The 24,702-nt window shown below is 41.6% G+C and overlaps 1 protein-coding gene across 1 annotated transcript in view; it reads right to left on the bottom strand.

Moving 5' to 3' along the window:
* POLH (DNA polymerase eta) overlaps positions 1-24,702 on the bottom strand; it is a 130,750-nt gene that overhangs the window by 26,780 nt on the left and 79,268 nt on the right. The window contains exons 5-8 of the mRNA XM_063441570.1: positions 8,119-8,288; positions 7,898-8,001; positions 7,449-7,568; positions 4,312-4,435 (exon numbers count right to left, since the gene is read on the bottom strand). Of these exons, the coding sequence (XP_063297640.1) occupies positions 4,312-4,435; positions 7,449-7,568; positions 7,898-8,001; positions 8,119-8,288 (518 nt within the window). The remainder of the gene's footprint in view (positions 1-4,311; positions 4,436-7,448; positions 7,569-7,897; positions 8,002-8,118; positions 8,289-24,702) is intronic.

Here is a 24,702-nt window from a genome sequence, read left to right as displayed (position 1 = left end):
GGTGTGATATACATGTAACAATGAATTGGTAGCTGTGTTAGGTGTATTGGGTTAGTAACGGCAGGGTGTGATATACATGTAACAATGAATTGGTAGCTGTGTTAGGTGTATTGGGTTAGTAACGGCAGGGTGTGATATACATGTAACAATGAATTGGTAGCTGTGTTAGGTGTATTGGGTTAGTAACGGCAGGGTGTGATATACATGTAACAATGAATAGGTAGCTGTGTTAGGTGTATTGGGTTAGTAACGGCAGGGTGTGATATACATGTAACAATGAATAGGTGGCTGTGTTAGGTGTATTGGGTTAGTAACGGCAGGGAGTGATATACATGTAACAATGAATAGGTAGCTGTGTTAGGTGTATTGGGTTAGTAACGGCAGGGTGTGATATACATGTAACAATGAATTGGTAGCTGTGTTAGGTGTATTGGGTTAGTAACGGCAGGGTGTGATATACATGTAACAATGAATAGGTAGCTGTGTTAGGTGTATTGGGTTAGTAACGGCAGGGTGTGATATACATGTAACAATGAATAGGTGGCTGTGTTAGGTGTATTGGGTTAGTAACGGCAGGGAGTGATATACATGTAACAATGAATAGGTAGCTGTGTTAGGTGTATTGGGTTAGTAACGGCAGGGTGTGATATACATGTAACAATGAATTGGTAGCTGTGTTAGGTGTATTGGGTTAGTAACGGCAGGGTGTGATATACATGTAACAATGAATAGGTAGCTGTGTTAGGTGTATTGGGTTAGTAACGGCAGGGTGTGATATACATGTAACAATGAATAGGTAGCTGTGTTAGGTGTATTGGGTTAGTAACGGCAGGGAGTGATATACATGTAACAATGAATAGGTAGCTGTGTTAGGTGTATTGGGTTAGTAACGGCAGGGTGTGATATACATGTAACAATGAATAGGTAGCTGTGTTAGGTGTATTGGGTTAGTAACGGCAGGGTGTGATATACATGTAACAATGAATAGGTAGCTGTGTTAGGTGTATTGGGTTAGTAACGGCAGGGTGTGATATACATGTAACAATGAATAGGTAGCTGTGTTAGGTGTATTGGGTTAGTAACGGCAGGGTGTGATATGCATGTAACAATGAATAGGTGGCTGTGTTAGGTGTATTGGGTTAGTAACGGCAGGGAGTGATATACATGTAACAATGAATAGGTAGCTGTGTTAGGTGTATTGGGTTAGTAACGGCAGGGTGTGATATACATGTAACAATGAATAGGTAGCTGTGTTAGGTGTATTGGGTTAGTAACGGCAGGGTGTGATATACATGTAACAATGAATTGGTAGCTGTGTTAGGTGTATTGGGTTAGTAACGGCAGGGTGTGATATACATGTAACAATGAATTGGTAGCTGTGTTAGGTGTATTGGGTTAGTAACGGCAGGGTGTGATATACATGTAACAATGAATAGGTAGCTGTGTTAGGTGTATTGGGTTAGTAACGGCAGGGTGTGATATGCATGTAACAATGAATTGGTAGCTGTGTTAGGTGTATTGGGTTAGTAACGGCAGGGTGTGATATACATGTAACAATGAATAGGTAGCTGTGTTAGGTGTATTGGGTTAGTAACGGCAGGGAGTGATATACATGTAACAATGAATTGGTAGCTGTGTTAGGTGTATTGGGTTAGTAACGGCAGGGTGTGATATACATGTAACAATGAATAGGTAGCTGTGTTAGGTGTATTGGGTTAGTAACGGCAGGGAGTGATATACATGTAACAATGAATTGGTAGCTGTGTTAGGTGTATTGGGTTAGTAACGGCAGGGTGTGATATGCATGTAACAATGAATAGGTAGCTGTGTTAGGTGTATTGGGTTAGTAACGGCAGGGTGTGATATACATGTAACAATGAATAGGTGGCTGTGTTAGGTGTATTGGGTTAGTAACGGCAGGGTGTGATATACATGTAACAATGAATAGGTAGCTGTGTTAGGTGTATTGGGTTAGTAACGGCAGGGAGTGATATACATGTAACAATGAATAGGTAGCTGTGTTAGGTGTATTGGGTTAGTAACGGCAGGGTGTGATATACATGTAACAATGAATTGGTAGCTGTGTTAGGTGTATTGGGTTAGTAACGGCAGGGAGTGATATACATGTAACAATGAATAGGTAGCTGTGTTAGGTGTATTGGGTTAGTAACGGCAGGGTGTGATATACATGTAACAATGAATTGGTAGCTGTGTTAGGTGTATTGGGTTAGTAACGGCAGGGTGTGATATACATGTAACAATGAATTGGTAGCTGTGTTAGGTGTATTGGGTTAGTAACGGCAGGGTGTGATATACATGTAACAATGAATTGGTAGCTGTGTTAGGTGTATTGGGTTAGTAACGGCAGGGTGTGATATACATGTAACAATGAATTGGTAGCTGTGTTAGGTGTATTGGGTTAGTAACGGCAGGGAGTGATATACATGTAACAATGAATTGGTAGCTGTGTTAGGTGTATTGGGTTAGTAACGGCAGGGAGTGATATACATGTAACAATGAATTGGTAGCTGTGTTAGGTGTATTGGGTTAGTAACGGCAGGGTGTGATATGCATGTAACAATGAATAGGTAGCTGTGTTAGGTGTATTGGGTTAGTAACGGCAGGGAGTGATATACATGTAACAATGAATTGGTAGCTGTGTTAGGTGTATTGGGTTAGTAACGGCAGGGTGTGATATACATGTAACAATGAATAGGTAGCTGTGTTAGGTGTATTGGGTTAGTAACGGCAGGGAGTGATATACATGTAACAATGAATTGGTAGCTGTGTTAGGTGTATTGGGTTAGTAACGGCAGGGTGTGATATGCATGTAACAATGAATAGGTAGCTGTGTTAGGTGTATTGGGTTAGTAACGGCAGGGTGTGATATACATGTAACAATGAATTGGTAGCTGTGTTAGGTGTATTGGGTTAGTAACGGCAGGGTGTGATATACATGTAACAATGAATAGGTGGCTGTGTTAGGTGTATTGGGTTAGTAACGGCAGGGTGTGATATACATGTAACAATGAATAGGTAGCTGTGTTAGGTGTATTGGGTTAGTAACGGCAGGGTGTGATATGCATGTAACAATGAATTGGTAGCTGTGTTAGGTGTATTGGGTTAGTAACGGCAGGGTGTGATATACATGTAACAATGAATAGGTAGCTGTGTTAGGTGTATTGGGTTAGTAACGGCAGGGAGTGATATACATGTAACAATGAATTGGTAGCTGTGTTAGGTGTATTGGGTTAGTAACGGCAGGGTGTGATATGCATGTAACAATGAATAGGTAGCTGTGTTAGGTGTATTGGGTTAGTAACGGCAGGGAGTGATATACATGTAACAATGAATAGGTAGCTGTGTTAGGTGTATTGGGTTAGTAACGGCAGGGTGTGATATACATGTAACAATGAATTGGTAGCTGTGTTAGGTGTATTGGGTTAGTAACGGCAGGGAGTGATATACATGTAACAATGAATAGGTAGCTGTGTTAGGTGTATTGGGTTAGTAACGGCAGGGTGTGATATACATGTAACAATGAATTGGTAGCTGTGTTAGGTGTATTGGGTTAGTAACGGCAGGGTGTGATATACATGTAACAATGAATTGGTAGCTGTGTTAGGTGTATTGGGTTAGTAACGGCAGGGTGTGATATACATGTAACAATGAATTGGTAGCTGTGTTAGGTGTATTGGGTTAGTAACGGCAGGGTGTGATATACATGTAACAATGAATTGGTAGCTGTGTTAGGTGTATTGGGTTAGTAACGGCAGGGAGTGATATACATGTAACAATGAATTGGTAGCTGTGTTAGGTGTATTGGGTTAGTAACGGCAGGGTGTGATATGCATGTAACAATGAATTGGTAGCTGTGTTAGGTGTATTGGGTTAGTAACGGCAGGGTGTGATATACATGTAACAATGAATTGGTAGCTGTGTTAGGTGTATTGGGTTAGTAACGGCAGGGTGTGATATACATGTAACAATGAATAGGTAGCTGTGTTAGGTGTATTGGGTTAGTAACGGCAGGGTGTGATATACATGTAACAATGAATTGGTAGCTGTGTTAGGTGTATTGGGTTAGTAACGGCAGGGTGTGATATGCATGTAACAATGAATTGGTAGCTGTGTTAGGTGTATTGGGTTAGTAACGGCAGGAACAATGAATAGGTTTAGGGATGCTATATAACACACCTGTCTGTCGTTACTAGCCCAATAAACCTGACCCAGCTACCCATACAGCATCACAAAAACTATTAATTGTTCCATGTATATGTGCTCTGGTATTTGTGCCATGTCTTAACACACCTGCTCACGCGTTGACAGCGCAGTTTTCCCTGGAAAAGTTTTGCTGCATCCAATAGACTTTGGTAACTGTCTTGGCTTAACAGGCTCATCCTCAATCCCTCGGCACAGATAATAGAGCCATGACCTAAGGAAATGAAGATTAAAGGACCATTCATTTTAACCCCTTAAGGACTGAGCCAAATGTACACGTTGTGATCAAAACAAATTGTAAACAAAACCTTGAATTTGCGCTATATGTCTGTTCAGGAGTAATTCACCTCTTTCATATTAAGTACACCACCCCTTATTATAAAGCATTTTGTTCAGGAGAAACCGGGCTTTCATTTATCATCAAATATTTAGGTATGAAACGTAATTTAATATGAATTAAATATAAAAAAAAATGGGAGAAAATAAGAGTTTTCTTCATTTTTTTTTAGTTCTACGTGACATTTTAACTTTGACTTTCATAATACTGTTTGCTTTTACTGCAATAAAATACACATATTTGTATTCAGTGATGTCTCACGTGTAAAACACTATCCACTATGTACAGGTTTTATGGTGTTGTGGGAAGTTACAGGGTCAAATGCAGCATGTTAAATTTTTCAGTTTTTTTACATTGAAATTCGCCAGACTAGTTACGTTGCCTTTGAGACTGTATAGTAGCCCAGGAATGAGAATTACCCCCAAGATGGCATACCATTTGCAAAAGTAGACAACCCAAGGTATTGCAAACGGGATATATCCAGTCTTTTTTAGTAGCCACTTGGTCACAAACACTGGCCAAATTTAGTGTTAATATTCTTTTGTGTGTGAAAAATGCAAAAAACTAATTTGAACGCCAATTTTGGCCAGTGTTTGTGACTAAATGGCTACTAAAAAAGACTGGACATACCCCATTTGCAATACCTTGGGTTGTCTACTATTACAAATGGCATGCCATCATGGGGGTGATTTCCATTCCTGGCCTACCATAGTGTCTCAAAGGCAACGTAACCAATCTGGCGAATTTCAATGTGAAAAAACTGAAACGCAAGCCTTATATTTGACTCTGTAACTTTTGAAAACACCATAAAACCTGTACATGGGGGGTACTGTTGTACCCAGGAGACTTTGCTGAACACAAATATTAGTGTTTCAAAACAGTAAAACGTATCACAACAATTATATTGTCTGTGCAAGTGCCATTTGCGTGTGAAAAATGCAGAACATTTCACTTTCACTGACAATATAATTGTTGTAATACATTTTACTTTTTTGAAACACTAATATTTGTGTTCAGCGAAGTCTCCCGAGTATAACAGTACCCCCCCATGTACAGGTTTTATGGTGTCTTGGAAAGTTATAGAGTTAAATATAGTGCTAGCAAATTAAATTCCCTATACTTTCGGCCTGGGTTGTCAGGCAGGTCCCGCTAATTGTAATTAATTAAGATACCTAATTATGCAGAATTATTACATAACTATATATGTAGAATTATTATTTATATATATATCTCTGTCAATAGACCACGGTGCTGCACAGCGTATAATATAGCAAAAAATAAATGAAGAGAGGGCACTCAATGGATTTTCTCAAAATATATTCGTGGAGAAATGAACGATCAACGTTTCGACCCAAAAGGTCTTTATCAAGATGTGTACAAATGTAAATTTGCGGTTTATATATAAACAAGCAATCACTTACCCAGTGCAGGTGTGCCCAGTTGATCCGTGCTCAAGACGCTATGTGAACTGGAAGAGGTGAGCGCACATGCGTGGGAAACGTGCATGATGACGTGAAGTATATGTAAATAATAGTGATCGCATCTAGTGACCATTGTGACGCGTAAATGGAAACAAGTGGCCATATAATATTGTGTGAATATAGGGAGTCCACAAAAACAAAAGGAGGATGATATAACTCGAAATAGAGATTAGATCTACAATGCCGAATAGACGAGACCAAGTAAAATGTATAAGACCAGAAACGAGGAATGCCAATGCGTGGATGAGACATGGCAAGTGGAGTGTGCGAAATGTGAGCTAAATCAGTGATGCAGGGAAGTGAATAAGAGAATAGAGAGAGGGAATAGACATGAGGAAAGATGTGGCTACATAAAGGAGTGTCAGATCCAAGTGACATGGTGTGATTATACAGAATAATCCGATAACATGTAATACATTCAATGAGAGCTATACACATGGAGGACCTAGAATGGTGTCTAAGAGACATTTAAGCATGAATTTTATAAGAAATAAAGCAGATAATCCACCTGTAGATAGCATGTGTGCAAAATGAATAATGAACAAATAAAGGAAAATGAAACGTAAAAAGGTAACAAACTAGACATAAAAAATGAACCAGAAAAAAGAAATTAAAAATAAGAATAAGACTAAAAATAAAATGAAGAGACAAATAAAAGGAAAAAAAATAATATATATTTACTTTGAGAAAATCCATTGAGTGCTCTCTCTTAATTTATTTTTTGCTATATACTATATAGCAAAGTATATTTAAGTATATTTTTCATTTTAAACTGTGATTTAACTTTTTGAAAAATCTTTTACAGGCAGCAGGGGGAGTACCTATGATTACAGGCACTCCCCCTGCTAGCAATGCTATCGACGGCTATGCCGTCCATGTGATCGTAAGGTCCTCGCGATCACATGGGCCTGGAGGGCTAGAATGGCAGCAGGGGGACTCCCGGCGAGCGGGTAAGTAAATAGGACGGCGGGGACATGTTATGCCGCCCGCCGGCATTTAGAGCGGGTCCCCAAGGTTCTTAAGTGATTAAAGTTACCCAGCCACAGCCAGGGGAGGTGCGGCTAGGGTGGCACACACAAAGTGATTTAACTACGCAACGGCAGAGAATTGAACAGTGAGACTGCAGGGGCATGATCTATACACCAAAATGGCATTATTAACCCCTTAAGGACACATGACATGTGTGACATGTCATGATTCCCTTTTATTCCAGAAGTTTGGTCCTTAAGGGGTTAAGCTAAAGTGGTTTTGGTGCTTAGAGATTACCTTTAAAACCAAATAAGCTGAATGCACCAATTCTCATAAATTCTCACTGCGCTGAAGGAACACATGCCACTCTCTGCGCCACTCTCTGCATCACATCTACCAAAGAATCTAGAAAAATCAAAGAAAGTAGATTTCACTCCTACCCGGTTTTGTCTCCAAAATGACTTTGTAAATGCGACTTGCTGAACTGGGTGAGCTGACCCATGTTCTCCACACCGAGGATCTCCTTGATGGATGAGCCCAGCTTTCCTCCAAGGTTTCGGCTGGTAACAACCCAAAATGGTGGTTAGGGGCAAGGTAATTATTAATGTTATTCAGTGGTGTTTTGTGGACCGGTTGCAGAGAATAGAAAGGGTTGAATCCTTAGATAAGAGACCTTTACAGAGACTGGAGGTTAGTGGTGCCATATTGGCCGGTTAGAGAGAATAATGATCGGTAGACAAGGGCTCCCCTGTTACAGAGACTGGTGGAGGTTATTGGTTAAGTAAGTAGTATTGGCCAGAGACAGCAAATAAAAAATAGAGTGGTTTGTGTTCATAGACTGTACGACAATAGAGGCATTATGAACAATATACCTCTGTCCAATACTTACATTTTGCTAATGGGCAGTTGGTTGAAAAGTTCAGACACCGAGCCCAAGGGTAAAATGGTTTGCCGGTTGGGTTTGTTTAAACCACAGGCCAGCTTGGCCAGTACCTAAAGGAAAGATGGAAGTAGGATTACATTCGGTGTGCAGAGCAGATATACTATATGCCCGAAACACAGCATTCCAAGTTGTCCTGACTTCAGTGCAGTGAGTGGTGGTCAGCCTACTTTATTATTCGAGATTCCAGCAGAGCATTGAAAGCCAGTCTCTTTCTCCACGGCTTCCCTCATCTCCTCCACAATAAGAGCTCCCACAGTGAGCAGCATCTCCGGGCTTCGTTCATCCGGCACAGGAATAGATGCCAGCCACTGCTCCACACCACTCCGTCGCTGCTCCTCTAAACGGAAAGAGAGAAAGGCTAAACTTATATACAAGTCATAGATTAAGCATTTTATCATTCAACGATCTGTGTATGGAAAAGGAAATAATCACCCCTAAATCCCTTTCCTCAGATGTTGAGGTTAGGACTCTATCAAATATTCTGTACTCTGCCCTTGGGTTTTTACGTCAAAGATGCATTATCTTGCACTTATCCACATTAAATGTCAGCTGCCACAACTCTGGCCATTTATCTAGTTTACCTAAATCATTAGCCATTTGGATTATCCCCCAACAGGGTTGATGTCCCAGTAGAGATAAACCAAATGGCAAATGATTTAGGTAAACTAGAAAAATGGTCAGAGTTGTGGCAGCTGACATTTAATGTGGATAAGTGCAAGATAATGCATTTTGGACGTAAAAACCCAAGGGCAGAGTACAGAATATTTGATAGAGTCCTAACCTCAACATCTGAGGAAAGGGATTTAGGGGTGATTATTTCTGATGACTTAAAGGTAGGCATACAATGTAATAGAGCAGCAGGAAATGCTAGCAGAATGCTTGGTTGTATAGGGAGAGGTATTAGCAGTAGAAAGAGGGAAGTGCTCATGCCATTGTACAGAACACTGGTGAGACCTCACTTGGAGTATTGTAAGAGTACTGGAGACCCTATCTTCAGAAGGATATTGATACCTTAGAGAGAGTTCAAAGAAGGGCTACTAAACTGGTTCATGGATTGCAGGATAAAACTTACCAGGAAAGGTTAAAGGATCTTAACATGTATAGCATGGAGGAAAGACGAGACAGGGGGGATATGATAGAAACATTTAAATACATAAAGGGAATCAACACCGTAAAGGAGGAGACTATATTTAAAAGAAGAAAAACTACCACAACAAGAGGACATAGTCTTAAATTAGAGGGACAAAGGTTGAAAAATAATATCCGGAAGTATTACTTTACTGAGAGGGTAGTGGATGCATGGAATAGCCTTCCAGCTGAAGTGGTAGAGGTTAACACAGTGAGGGAGTTTAAGCATGCGTGGGATAGGCATAAGGCTATCCTAACTATAAGATAAGGCCAGGGACTAATGAAAGTATTTAGAAAACTGGGCAGACTAGATGGTCCGAATGGTTCTTATCTGCCGTCACATTCTATGTTTCTATAATAAAATAGAATTAAAGGGACACTATAGTCACAAAAGCCACTTTAGCTTAATGAAGCAGTTTTGGTGGATAGATCGTGCCCCTGCAGTCTCACAGCTCAATTCTCTGCCACATATTTTAGTGACTATACCTTTGAAAGAAAAATAATTCATATGAACTCCACCACCCTTAACTCCGTTAGGGAGTACTATGCTGTCCCGCATTCAAAGGGCTTTAAAGCCGTTGCGGCGACATAGAACGCTGTAATGGTTTTCAGCCCTGGAGCCTTAGGAATACTTACCTTCCCGGCGCTACACTTGGGGAGGACTGCCTGACAGCCAAAGCAGTCCTCCCGCTGGAAATCAGGCCCCCAGGGGCCATGTGATCGTTCTCAAAGAGCGATCACATGGCTGCAATAGTTGCCTGCGGAGGGACTGTCTGGGCTGCCAGGCAGTCCCCCTGCTGGTGAAAAAAGTAAAAAATTAAAATAAATTATGTTACACACATAAAAATGATTTAAAATAAAACTCTCTCTCTCTTCATTACGTATATTAGTATTAAAATACACTTGGAATGAAGTTATATATATACACACACACACACACACATTAAATTTCTACGTGTATATTTATGTAATCTTCGAACATAATTAGGTGATTTTAGTAATTAAAATATAAGGGACGTGCCTGACAAACCAGGGAGAAAGTCCAGAAAATTTGGTTCGCAAGCCCTATATTTAACTCTATAACTTTCCAGGACACCATAAAACCTGTACATGGGGGTACTGTTTTACTCTGGAGACTTCGCTGAACACAAATATTAGTGTTTCAGAACAGTAAATTGTATTACAACGATGTTTTTTGCATTTTTCATACAAAAACTGCACTTTCACTGATGATATAATTGTTGTAATACATTTTACTGTTTTGAAACACAAATATTTGTGTTCAGCGAAGTCTCCCGAGTATAAAAGTAACCCTCATGTACATGTTTTATGGTGTTTTGGAAAGTTAGAAAGTCAAATATAAGGCTTGCGTTTCAGTTGTTTCACATTGAAATTTGCCAGATTGGTTACGTTGCCTTTGAGACCATATGGTAGCCCAGGAATGAGAATTACCCCCAAGATGGCATACCATTTGCAATAGTAGTGTACGGTGGCAGTGAAGGAGTTAATCTGTTTATATGCACGTGGCAATGAAGGAGTTAATCTGTTTATATGTACAGGGGCAGTGAAGGAGTTAATCTGTTTATATGCACGTGGCAGTGAAGGAGTTAATCTGTTTATATGTACGGTGGCAATGAAGGAGTTAATAAAGGTGGTTAATAAAGTTATAGGGTATAAATAGAAGGAGGTCAGGTTAGTTAAGACTGACTGGCTATTTGGTGGTTAATAAAGTTATAGGGTTTAAATAAAAGGCGGTCAGGTTAGTTAAGACTGACTGGCAATATGGTGGTTAATAAAGTTATAGGGTTTAAATAAAAGGCGGTCAGGTTAGCTAAGACTGACTGGCAATATGGCGGTTAATAAAGTTATAGGGTTTAAATAAAAGGCGGTCAGGTTAGTTAAGACTGACTGGCTATTTGGTGGTTAATAAAGTTATAGGGTTTAAATAAAAGGCGGTCAGGTTAGATAAGACTGACTGGCAATATGGTGGTTAATAAAGTTATAGGGTTTAAATAAAAGGCGGTCAGGTTAGTTAAGACTGACTGGCAATATGGTGGTTAATAAAGTTATAGTGTGATGTAATTCCAGTAAAATACAAGTTTAGCAGGCTAAGATTGCCACAAGGCATATGTATGTATATGTGTTTGTAGTATCAGTTAGTTAATAACACGTAGCTAAGATACTGTCATCACTGTACTGACCAGGTGCAGGAATGTAAGAACTGGAATTACGCGTCCCTCTCCTTTGTATCAGATGAGCCACGTGGTTAGACCGGATGGATGAGTTTAGACTCTATTTATTAAATAGGTTAAGGGTATGTGTGGGTGTAGTTAATTGTGGGAGGAGCTACAGTGCTATATAAGGAATGTACTCTATGTATTCAGTACTCAGACTTTGCTGTATTTTGGTGACGCTAGTCCCTCTGAGTCCCGATCGGTGATCCAATAAAGAATCTCTTCCTTCCTGAAGAAACCTGTGTCCATCTCTCTGTGCTTGGCTTCCGTCAGTTTCTCCGGTATCATTTGGTGCATTGGCCGGGAAGCTCATCGTTCAACGGTAGCTGAGAGGCAGAGGCGTGAGACGGTCTATCTTTGCCCACGTTCTCTACGGCTGCACCCCTGAACTTCTGCGTGGACCTCCCTTCGTCTCGGCGCCACTGGTCTGTTGTCCAGGAGATCATCGGCCTCTACGTGAGAAGTGCTGGGGTGTCCCCGTCGATGAGTGTGAACTCAGGTTCAGGAACGAGGAGGTAAGACAACTGCTGTTTTAGACGGCAGGACCCACTAGGGGTATACCGATTGTGCGGTAGGCCCAAAGGGGTTTTGAATCTGTGTATCTGCCCCCTCTGTCGGAGGGAAGGAGCGAAGGCGCACCGCTCGATCGAACGCTCTTTAGTCAGACCGTTTGATTTGGTTAGTCAGGCGGGGTCCAGGTGTAAGATAGCCCTAGCCGGACACCGGTGTCTTGTCTAGACTAGCGTTCTAGGGTGTATATTACGTTCGCTAGGTCGGAGGGACCGGGAGACTAAGCGGCGCCTGTGTAAATTCGGTTCGCTAGTTCTCATCCTATCTGGGCTAAGTGGGAAGGCGTGTAAATTTGGAACCCACTAGACTTTTGATAGTACGACTAAGAGGCGCCTGTGTAAATTCGGATCTCTAGCTCGTTGTATAGTGCGACTAAGAGGCGCCTGTGTAAATTCGGTTCTCTAGCTCGCTATATATGTGGTGATTGGGCAGTGTGGCTAACCAAAACGGGTGTATATAGTTTTAGGTAGTCCATTCAAGGTACTGGCCAATAGTTTAGTTGGGAATTGTAAATGTGTTAACGATTGTTTTAGTAAAGTGTATATCTTGTTAGATAGCGCGAGCTCAGCCGTCTAGCGAGAGTGTTGATAGTGTGTTGCTGTATTATAGTGCACGGTACCATAACCCTGTATATTTACTGACATTGTATAATAAGTACTAATCATTGTCGTCCATTGCATGTTTAACACCATAACCACTAATAATTGTATTGTGACCTTAACTTGTGCTTTGACCTATGCTAACCGTACTGTAACCGCTATTTGTAAAAGACGATGTTACTGGGTGTGTTATAGACGGGTAATTCGTATATAGAGAATTATAGCGTGGGTGACTGTGTAGTTACGCCAAAGGGCATAATATTGATTATATAGTGACTGGTGTAGCAGCTGTGTGTGTACGGGAATTCCCTGAGTGTTTATTGTTATTGTGTACGTTTCACTTGGTAACCGTACCACGTGGTGCTGTTGCCAGAGAAAACGGGTGTGACTGTTGAATAGTACGCGTGTATAGTAATCGTTGTCGACGACGTTCCACTGTTAAATATGGGTGCGTCGCAGTCAACGATTCCGGATCCCTTAGGATGTATGGTTAAGAATTTTAAAAAGGGATTCAAAGTTTGTGATTTTGGGGTAAAGATGTCTCCTGTACGTTTGGTCACTTTGTGTACTAGGGAGTGGCCTACTTTGGTTGCGGCATGGCCGCCACGTGGCAGTTTGGATCCAACTCTGGTACAGCGCTTACACGTGGCTGTATCGGGTAGGCCTGAACTTTACGGCCAGTTTCCTTATATTGACTGTTGGAGACAGGCCGTAAATGACTCGCCAAAATGGCTCCAGACATGCCACGAGGAGCAGTGTCGCCTCATGGTAGCTAGGACTTGCTCGTCCACTAGGACTGGTGTTAGGCCCATTTTGGACACGCCCCCTGAGTCCGAGATCCCTTTGCCGCCCCCTTACTTTCCGTTAAGAAGAAGTGACGCAAACGCAGGAAGTCCTGCACCCCTCCCCTCATTACCCTCATCCACTTCCGCTTCCTCCTCCAGTACAGGATCCACCCCCCCTCGTACTAAATCTCCCCTTCCGGAACCAGAATCCACCCCCATTAGAAACGAATATCCTGATTTGGCGCCACTTCAGACTTCCGGTCAAGCTTCATCTAGCTCGGCTCGAAGTGTTTTATTTACGACCTTTTCCCAAAACCGACCTCCCACATCCCCATACCCTATCTCTCCCCGACCGGAACCCATGACTGACGCCTCTCTACGTAGCCCCATCCAAACCCGACAGTTGACTGGTGCCCAACAATTAAAGCACTATCAGATGCCTCTTCGTCTGAATCCCGGGTCAGCTTATATCGATGCCGCAGGTCAAATGGCACAAGCTGACCCTGTCTTCGTATATGTTCCCTTCACTACAACCGATCTTTTAAACTGGAAGACCCACAATTCCTCGTATACTGAGAAACCACAAGCTATGACTGATCTGTTCACCTCAATAGTACAGACGCATAATCCGACATGGGCTGATTGCCAGCAGTTACTAATGACTTTATTTAACAATGAGGAAAGGACAAGAATAAATCAAGCAGCCATTAAAGCATTAGAGGATAGAGCCCGTGCTTTGAATCAAGCTAATCCAGCAGCATGGGCCGCAACACATTATCCCAACACTGATCCCGATTGGAACGTAAATGGTGCTGATATGGTTCAACTCAGAGCCTATAGAGACGCTATAATTGCTGGCATGAAAGCCGGAGGAAAGAAAGCCATTAACATGTCGAAGACAGTTGAGGTGATCCAGAAAAGCGATGAAGCGCCCAGTGTCTTTTATGACCGATTATTGGAGGCATACCGCTTGTATACCCCCTTTAATCCGGAAGACGCAGACAATTCCCGAATGGTTAACTCCGCCTTTGTCAGCCAAGCATACGGAGATATTAAGCGCAAGCTACAAAAGTTAGAAGGGTTTGCAGGTATGTCCATCACCCAACTAATGGAGGTAGCAAATAAGGTCTATATGAACAGGGATACAGAAAGTAAGAAAGAGGAAGAGCGCAAGATGCGTAAAAAGGCTGATATGCTAGCGGTAGCGATCGCAGGCGTAGATAAACGGGGCCCAGATAGAGGCAATAATAGATGGAGTAGGGAGCCTTTGAGTAGGGATCAATGCGCGTATTGCAAGGAAGAAGGGCATTGGAGGAACGAATGTCCGCAAAGAGAGCAGTACGAGAGAGACCAACCCAGGGCAGGCTACGGAAACTTTAGAGGTAGAGCGAGAGGTAGAGGAGGCCCCGGAGGGAGTAATGGTTATAGAGGGAGTAATGGGAACAGAGGAAGTGTTAGGGAAGACAGGTATATTCCAGCAGTGCAAAGGTCCCGCGATAGAGAAGGTAGGGACTTTGTAGGATTGGCTGACACTGTCATGGAGGACTATTGATACCGACCGGGCTCCTTCCCCCTTGGTCGAGCGGAGCCTATGGTCGATGTATCAATAGGGGGGAAAAGGAGTGCGTTCATGATCGACACTGGTGCTGAACATTCAGTGGTGACTAATCTAGTTGCTCCTCCATCTGGAAGGACTATTACTGTGATAGGAGCAACTGGAAGAAGTGCTGAAAAACCGGTTCTTAAAAGTCGACTCTGTACATTGGGAGGCCACGTAGTAAAACACCAATTCCTTTATATGCCTGAATGTCCAGTCCAATTGCTGGGACGTGATATGCTATCCAAATTACAAGCGCAGATTACGTTCCTACCAGATGGAACAACATCTTTAAAGTTTAATGGACCTTCAGGTATTATGACTTTATCCGTACCAAAGGAAGAAGAGTGGCGACTTTATACAGTGTTGACTAGCCAAAACCCTAGGAGTGATGAGACATTGTTTAACATACCAGGAGTTTGGGCAGAGAACAACCCACCAGGACTGGCCCGCAATATTCCACCAATAAAAATTGAACTGAAACATGGGGTTTATCCAGTGAGCCTAAGACAATATCACATTCCGCAGAAGGCTAAGAAGAACATCCAATCCTATCTGGATAAGTTCATACGGTATGGTATCCTAAAATTCTGTACTTCCCCCTGGAACACCCCATTGCTGCCTGTTCAAAAGCCCGGTACAGATGAGTATCGACCTGTACAGGACTTAAGAGCAGTCAATGATGCGGTTGTTAGCATACATCCAGTTGTACCCAATCCATATAACCTGCTTGCTTTAATTCCGGGCGGGGCTACTTACTTCACAGTCTTAGATCTCAAAGATGCCTTCTTTTGCCTCCGAATTGCCGCAGAAAGCCAATGTATTTTCGCTTTCCAATGGGAGAACGCTGTAACGGGCTCAAAACGCCAAATGACTTGGACAAGACTGCCCCAAGGGTTTAAAAATTCACCTACCCTATTTGGTTCAGCTCTAAGTCAAGATCTACTGGATTTCGAGTCTATCCCAGGAGAATGTGTATTGTTACAATATGTAGATGACTTGTTGATAGCAGCAGTTACAAAAGAAAAATGTCAGCAAGCAACGCACGATCTACTACATATTCTCTGGAAGGCAGGATACAAGGTGTCCAGGAAGAAGGCTCAGTTGTGTTTGCCAACTGTCAAGTATCTGGGATTCCATATCTCTGAAGGTCAAAGGATTATGGGGCCAGAGAGAAAAGAAGCTGTCTGCCAAATACCAATACCCAAGAATAGAAGACAAGTGCGAGAATTCTTGGGGGCAGCAGGCTTCTGTAGGATATGGATTCCCAGCTATGCGATACTGGCAAAACCTCTGTACGCAGCCATCAAAGGTACAGAGCACGACCCCTTCTTATGGACCCAAGAACAGCAAACGGCATTTGAAGATGTGAAGAAGGCTTTGATGAGTGCCCCAGCATTAGGTCTACCTGATCACACACGACCATTCTACTTATATGTACACGAGCAAAGAAGAATGGCTGTGGGAGTATTGACACAGTACTTGGGATCATGGCAAAGACCTGTTGCCTACATGTCTAAGCAACTGGATGCAGTGGCCAGCGGACTTCCACCTTGTCTAAGAGCCGTAGCTGCAGCCGCCCTGCTAGTAGCTGAAGCCGATAAACTCACTCTGGGTCAAGAACTTTATGTACGAGTCCCACATGCAGTACAGACGTTGTTGGATTACAAAGGAAATCATTGGTTTAGTAACAGCCGTATGACCAAGTATCAAGCAATGTTGTGTGAAAACCCAAGAGTGCATTTAGAGACTGTAAACACCTTAAATCCAGCTACCCTTTTGCCGCAACCTACTGAAAGTCAACATGATTGTTTGGAAGTAATGGATGAAGTATTTTCAAGTAGACCAGATCTTCGTGATTTTCCCATCCAGAACCCCGATGTTCAATATTACACCGACGGCAGTAGTTATGTGAAAGAAGGGATCCGCTATGCAGGATATGCAGTGACAACAATAGACAAGGTGATAGAAGCTCGGCCACTGGCGAAAGGAACATCAGCACAAAAGGCAAAATTAATAGCACTAACACGAGCGTTACAATTGGCTGAAGGTTTAAGAGTAAATATCTATACGGACTCTAAGTATGCGTTTTTAACCACTCATGCCCACGGAGCTTTGTATAAAGAAAGAGGACTACTGAATTCAGAAGGCAAAGAAATCAAGTACGCAGCTGAAATCCTACAACTATTGGAAGCAGTGTGGGAGCCGAAAGAAGTCGGTATCATACATTGTCGAGCGCATCTGAGAGGAGATGGTGATGTAACCAAAGGAAATCGGATGGCAGATAGTGCAGCTAAGCGTGCTGCTGAATCAGGAAGACAGGAGTATGTAGGGCATATAGCTGCTCTTATACCAACTCCACTGTCCCAATGGACTCCAGTTTATACAGCTCAAGAAGAGGAGTGGTTAAAGACTGAACCGGGAAAGTATTTGGAGAACAAGTGGTATCAGCTAGAAGATGGAAGAATAGTCATACCAGCATCACTAGCGGTAGAAATTGTCCAAAATTATCACAACGGGACACATTCTGGGAGAGACAGTACTGAAGGATCTCTCAGGAAACATTTCTACATACCAAGATTGTCCAACTTGACTCAGGCCATTGTACGCAGATGTGTAACGTGTGCTAAGAATAATGCAAGACAAGGACCAGTAAAGCCACCAGGAGTCCAGTTTATGGGGGGACTCCCCATGTCCGATCTACAAATAGACTTTACAGTAATGCCTAAATCGGGTGGACATCGTTACCTGTTGGTAATTGTGTGCACCTATTCAGGCTGGGTAGAAGCATGTCCTACTCGTACAGAGAAAGCAGGAGAAGTTGTAAGATTCCTGCTACGAGAAATAATACCCCGATATGGACTACCCTGTTCTATAGGATCGGACAATGGTCCAGCTTTTGTTCATCAGTGCCTACAACAACTGACTCATATGCTTGGTATAAAGTGGAGGCTTCATACTGCATATAGACCCCAGAGTTCTGGTAAGGTAGAGAGAATGAATAGAACTATAAAGAACCAGTTGGCTAAAATGTGTCAGGAAACCCAACTTAAGTGGAACGTTCTCTTACCCATAGCTTTATTGCGAATCCGCAGTACCCCTACCAGAAGGATGGGCCTCTCTCCTTTTGAAATCATGTATGGGCGACCACCTCCCGTACTTGGTAACTTAAGGGGGGACTTGAGTCAGTTGGGAGAAGGAATTACCCGGCAGCAGGTTGTAGAGTTGGGTAAGACTATGGAGGAGGTACAGAAATGGGTACAAGATAGATTACCTGTGAATATTTATCCCCCTGTTCATAGTTATCATCCAGGAGACCAAGTGTGGATTAAAGAGTGGAATAATGTACCGTTAGGGCCCAAGTGGAGAGGTCCTTATGTTGTTCTTTTGTCTACCCCTACAGCGATAAAAGTAGCAGAAGTGACTCCGTGGATACATCACTCCAGAGTTAAACCAGCAGCAGTCGATTCTTGGCAAATTACAGCAGATCCAGAGAATCCCTGCAAGATCCGGTTGAAACGCACTACTCAGTCGGAGTAACGAGGAATTATTGTGGATTACAAATTTTATTGTTACAGGTGTGAGTGAGAAGGCCATAATAAAGCCTGTCCGCTTACCAACACATAGTGTATAAGCCAGGAAAGTCTCGAAGGGACACCTGTGAAGACGAGCAGAACTCCATTCCCTGCAGCCCTCACATCCTGGAAGCTGAGGTTCCATCGCACGGACGAAGACTGAGGATGACGGCGAAAGATGTGCTTTTGATTGTGTTTATTTATATGTGTTTTTATATTCAGGAAGGTAGAGGTACCGACACTCCTAGCTGTGAGGTATGCATTAAGACTACGAGAACAGGTAACCATATTTCCCAAACCCTAATTTGGCATTCACAATACGAATGTAAAGGAGAGGTATCAAGATGTAGATACCTAAATATAGACTATAGTGTGTGCCATTTAGGAGTAGGAGAACCTAAGTGCTTCAGTCCAGAGTATCAACCTCGTACAATTTGGTTGACTCTCAGGAATGGAGATCCTCAGGGGACCCTAATTAATAAGACGGTGTTAGAATCCGTACATTCTTCGGGTGTTCTGCTATTTGATGCATGTAAGGCGATATCAAGTGGTAGAAAACCGTGGAATGTATGTGGGGATCTTAGATGGGAGAGGACGTATGGGTCTAATGATAAATATATTTGTCCCAGTAGTAAAAATAAATATGTGAGTCCTAGATGCCCAAATAAAGACTATAACTTTTGTCCATATTGGTCTTGTGTGGGGTGGGCGACTTGGGGACAGACAGTAGATAAAGACATGATAGTGACTAAGTTGCCGACTAGCCCTTATTGTAAGTCTATGGAATGCAACCCAGTCCATATACTTATTAATAACCCCGACAAGTTCCTAGATAAGTATGGAAATTTATTTGGGTTTCAGATATACGGGACGGGTTTAGATCCTGGGACATTATTGTTTATAGGAATAGAGACTGATACGGTATCCTCCCAGACTCATCAAGTATACCATTCCTTTTATGAAGAGATGAGTATAGATAATAAGATCCCCCATAACGCTAAAAACCTGTTCATCGATTTAGCTGAAAGTATTGCCGATAGTCTTAATGTTACCAACTGCTATGTGTGTGGAGGTACTAACATGGGAGACCAATGGCCTTGGGAAGCAAAGGAGGTAATGTCCGGTTCTGAGGCAGTTGACCAACTAATATCTACACAAGCCGATTATCATTTGAGTGTTAGAGGTAAATCTGAGTGGAGATTAAAGACCTCCATCATAGGTTATGTTTGCATAGCAAGGAAAGGAATAATGTATAATACTTCTGTAGGAGAATTAACTTGTCTAGGGCAAAAAGCTTATGATGATGATACTAAAAATACAACTTGGTGGTCGGCTTCAAATGTCTCAGAACCATCTAACCCGTTTGCTAGATATGCCAATTTAAAGGATGTGTGGTTTGATCTATCCATCACATCTACTTGGAGAGCCCCAGCAAATTTGTACTGGATCTGTGGTAAGAAAGCCTATTCGGAGTTGCCACAGGACTGGGAAGGGGCATGTGTGTTGGGTATGCTCAAACCATCCTTCTTCTTGTTACCGATTGAAACAGGTGAGACTTTAGGTGTTAAAGTGTATGATGTGAATCATAGGAAGAAAAGGGGACCCTTAGAGATAGGCACCTGGGAAGATAATGAATGGCCTCCCCAGCGTATCATAGATTATTATGGGCCAGCCACGTGGGCAGAAGATGGTACCTTTGGTTATAGAACCCCAATTTATATGCTCAACCGTATTATAAGATTACAGGCGGTGGTTGAGATTATTACTAATGAGACCTCACAAGCACTCAATCTTCTAGCGAAGCATAATACCAGGATGAGGACAGCAGTGTACCAAAATAGATTAGCCTTGGATTACCTTTTGGCAGTAGAGGGAGGTGTATGTGGGAAGTTTAACCTGAGCAATTGCTGTCTTCAAATAGATGACGAAGGGCAAGCAATAGCTGAGCTTACTAGCCATATGGTTAAACTAGTGCATGTGCCTACTCAGGTATGGAAAGGGTACAATCCAAGTAGTTGGTTTGGTAGCTGGTATGAGTGGTTTGGAGGGCTTAAGGCAGCGGTAGGTGGAGTCCTACTGATTTTACTGTTGTGTCTACTCCTACCGTGTCTTATACCCTTAGTAGTTAGGTCTGTGCAAAGCCTGATAGGAAGTATAGCAGAGAGGAAGGCTGCTGCACAGATAATGGCGATATATAAGTATAAGGCTCTAGATCAAGGAGAACCAATGCAGGAAGATGAGTGTTAAAAGATTCACATCATAAGATAAGTCTGGTCTGGTTCATGGTAACCTGAGGTATATGCAAACCAAGGTTAAGTGATGCCTCAAGTAATTGTGAAATATCAGAGGCATCAAAGGGGGGAATGTGATGTAATTCCAGTAAAATACAAGTTTAGCAGGCTAAGATTGCCACAAGGCATATGTATGTATATGTGTTTGTAGTATCAGTTAGTTAATAACACGTAGCTAAGATACTGTCATCACTGTACTGACCAGGTGCAGGAATGTAAGAACTGGAATTACGCGTCCCTCTCCTTTGTATCAGATGAGCCACGTGGTTAGACCGGATGGATGAGTTTAGACTCTATTTATTAAATAGGTTAAGGGTATGTGTGGGTGTAGTTAATTGTGGGAGGAGCTACAGTGCTATATAAGGAATGTACTCTATGTATTCAGTACTCAGACTTTGCTGTATTTTGGTGACGCTAGTCCCTCTGAGTCCCGATCGGTGATCCAATAAAGAATCTCTTCCTTCCTGAAGAAACCTGTGTCCATCTCTCTGTGCTTGGCTTCCGTCAGTTTCTCCGGTATCAATAGGGTTTAAATAAAAGGCGGTCAGGTTAGTTAAGACTGACTGGCAATATAGTGGTTAATAAAGTTATACGGTTTAAATAAAAGGCGGTCAGGTTAGTTAAGACTGACTGGCAATATGGCGGTTAATAAAGTTATAGGGTTTAAATAAAAGGCGGTCAGGTTAGTTAAGACTGACTGGCAATATAGTGGTTAATAAAGTTATACGGTTTAAATAAAAGGCGGTCAGGTTAGTTAAGACTGACTGGCAATATGGTGGTTAATAAAGTTATAGGGTTTAAATAAAAGGCGGTCAGGTTAGTTAAGACTGACTGGCAATATGGCGGTTAATAAAGTTATAGGGTTTAAATAAAAGGCGGCCAGGTTAGATAAGACTGACTGGCAATATGGTGGTTAATAAAGTTATAGGGTTTAAATAAAAGGCGGTCAGGTTAGCTAAGACTGACTGGCAATATGGTGGTTAATAAAGTTATAGGGTTTAAATAAAAGGCGGTCAGGTTAGTTAAGACTGACTGGCAATATGGTGGTTAATAAAGTTATAGGGTTTAAATAAAAGGCGGTCAGGTTAGCTAAGACTGACTGGCAATATGGTGGTTAATAAAGTTATAGGGTTTAAATAAAAGGCGGTCAGGTTAGTTAAGACTGACTGGCAATATAGTGGTTAATAAAGTTATACGGTTTAAATAAAAGGCGGTCAGGTTAGTTAAGACTGACTGGCAATATGGTGGTTAATAAAGTTATAGGGTTTAAATAAAAGGCGGTCAGGTTAGCTAAGACTGACTGGCAATATGGTGGTTAATAAAGTTATAGGGTTTAAATAAAAGGCGGCCAGGTTAGCTAAGACTGACTGGCAATATGGTGGTTAATAAAGTTATAGGGTTTAAATAAAAGGCGGTCAGGTTAGTTAAGACTGACTGGCAATATGGTGGTTAATAAAGTTATAGGGTTTAAATAAAAGGCAGTCAGGTTAGTTAAGACTGACTGGCAATATGGCGGTTAATAAAGTTATAGGGTTTAAATAAAAGGCGGTCAGGTTAGATAAGACTGACTGGCAATATGGCGGTTAATAAAGTTATAGGGTTTAAATAAAAGGCGGTCAGGTTAGCTAAGACTGACTGGCAATATGGTGGTTAATAAAGTTATAGGCAACAAAAAAGGATACCGCACTCTGTATAAATACTGCTTAGAAGCTAATTCTTGCAAAAATAGTTTTATTTAAATAATCAAAGCGAATAGAATATCATAAAGGTATACTTGATGACTAACAAAATATATCTACAATCCTACCATTGCACCTAAACAATAATTAATATATACAAAAAGTCCCCAATATAAACCGCAATAGATAATCAAGTAAAGTGCACAGAGGCACTATATGATAGAGAGCCCTCTATCTCTTATATACACTGTACAGAAAAATTCATCAGTAATATAGAAAAAATTCATCAGTAATATAGAAAAAATATATGTGAAAAAACAAAGAGAATGTCCAAAAAATAAAACAGTAAAAAGAAGAAAAAAATAAGAAAAAATGAGAAAAAAATGAAAAAAGTATTTACAGTCCAAATGTGTATACACTGATGATTATAAGTAGTTATTCCAAGTGTTAAATGGTTAGATCTCACCACAGTTAGAGGCCAGAGGATTCCCTGTATCATTAGTTGTTTGTATCTGCGTCCAAGGGATTATCTCCGGTCTGTGCCAGGATAGAGGAACATGTAGTCAGTCCTCCTTTGTGCAATGCGTCCTCCAGGCTCCTTCCTTGCTTGCTCGTTGTTTGTAGAGGGTCTCTTTACCTTTGATGAAATGCTGTAGCAGGCGGTGGGGTGCTGTAACGGGCTGCGCGCTCGGAATCCAATGATCCCTTCAATGGCCCTGTCGGGAATGAGTGTGAGAAGCTGCTTATGTCCCTATTGCGCGCCCGCCCTTTCTCGCGGGTCGCGCTATGATGACGTCACACTCTAATCGACATGAATGTGCTCCACAGAGCGAAAATCTCAAAATAACTTTATTAACATATTTACATATCTACAAAACTCACAAAACCATTCCCAACTATCGAAAAAAAACTTAAATGTGTTTAAAGTTGGAAACAACTTAAAATAAAAAATACTAATCTGTTATATATTAACAATTATGAATGGTTAATGACCAAAAGGGGGGAAAGATTATGCTGTAAGGAACATAGGTCGTTATTATTATTGTAAAGTGTTATGGCCGACACCCACTCCATATCATTTTTAAAGGGACACAATCACTTTCTTAAATCCTCTGTTTTTTAAAACCATATCTATGTAATTTCTGTTGTGGCCCATCTGTGTAACTCAGAGGTGCCTCTGTAAGCATGTAGTAAAAGTATATCACCGAATTGGTACATAAAGTGTTAAGACACTGAAATGGCCCCTCAGAGAAAAAAACTCTGGCTGTTTAACAAATAGAGATGTACTCACCAGTGGTGTACCAATGAAGTATATCCATGGCCATCCCAAATGAGGACCCCGTAATAACTATTCGGGTTGCGGACCAACATAGGTTAATTTTATGAGAGCCAGAGGTGGAGATAGGGGACCAGGCGGACCAATCATGGTCAAAATCTGATAAAGATAAAATCATAATGTTATGACGGTTACTTGGATCTGAGTACAGAGTATATAAGTTTAAACAATGCTAACCTGTATTATAAAAAATGTTTCAAATCATAATCCTCATTCAAACCCTGTGGATATAATGTGTCCAAGACACTAATCCACTTCGTCTCCTTGCACAAAAGTGCCTTCTGTCTATCCCCACCTCTCCGTAGGGGCTTGACAGTATCGATCACTTGAAAGCGTAATTGATTTACGCTGTGACCGTGTTGAATAAAATGTCTAGGCACTGGTTTAGCATCTGTTCCCTTTTGTATAGCGGCCCTAATGTCCCTCTTATGTTCACCAATACGGTCTTTGATCGGTCTTATAGTTTCTCCAACATAAAGAAGACCGCAAGGACACTTCAATATGTACACCACATAATCCGAGTTACATGTGAAATAATCTAAGATCTTAAATTGTTTCCCTGATAGAGGGTGTGCGAAGTATTCACCCCTTATAATGCTATTGCAGTGTCTACAATTGAGACATGGGAAAGTGCCTTTTTTTGGTTCAGAGAAGAATCTCCGTTGTTTCTTGCCGCTCCCAATGTCGGAACGTACCAATCTATCTTTCAAATTCTGTGCCCTACAATAGGAGAACAGTGGGGGATTTGTAAATTCAGTAGGAAGATTAATGTCACCCTCAAAGATGTTCCAATGTTTAAGGATAATGTTTTTAATATCCTTACTGTGGGGGGTGTATGGGGATATGAAGGGTATTCTCTCCATTTTCTCTGTTGTTCTGGTAGGATTAAGTATAATGTTCCTATCCATAAGTTGAACTCTTTCCTTATGTTTGCTGACTACCTCTAATGGATAACCT

This window comes from Pelobates fuscus, chromosome 2 (genome assembly GCF_036172605.1).
Source record: "Pelobates fuscus isolate aPelFus1 chromosome 2, aPelFus1.pri, whole genome shotgun sequence".
Lineage (NCBI taxonomy): Eukaryota > Metazoa > Chordata > Amphibia > Anura > Pelobatidae > Pelobates > Pelobates fuscus.
The sequence above is the reverse complement of the archived record's forward strand: the minus strand, read 5'-3'. Positions and strand labels throughout refer to the sequence as shown.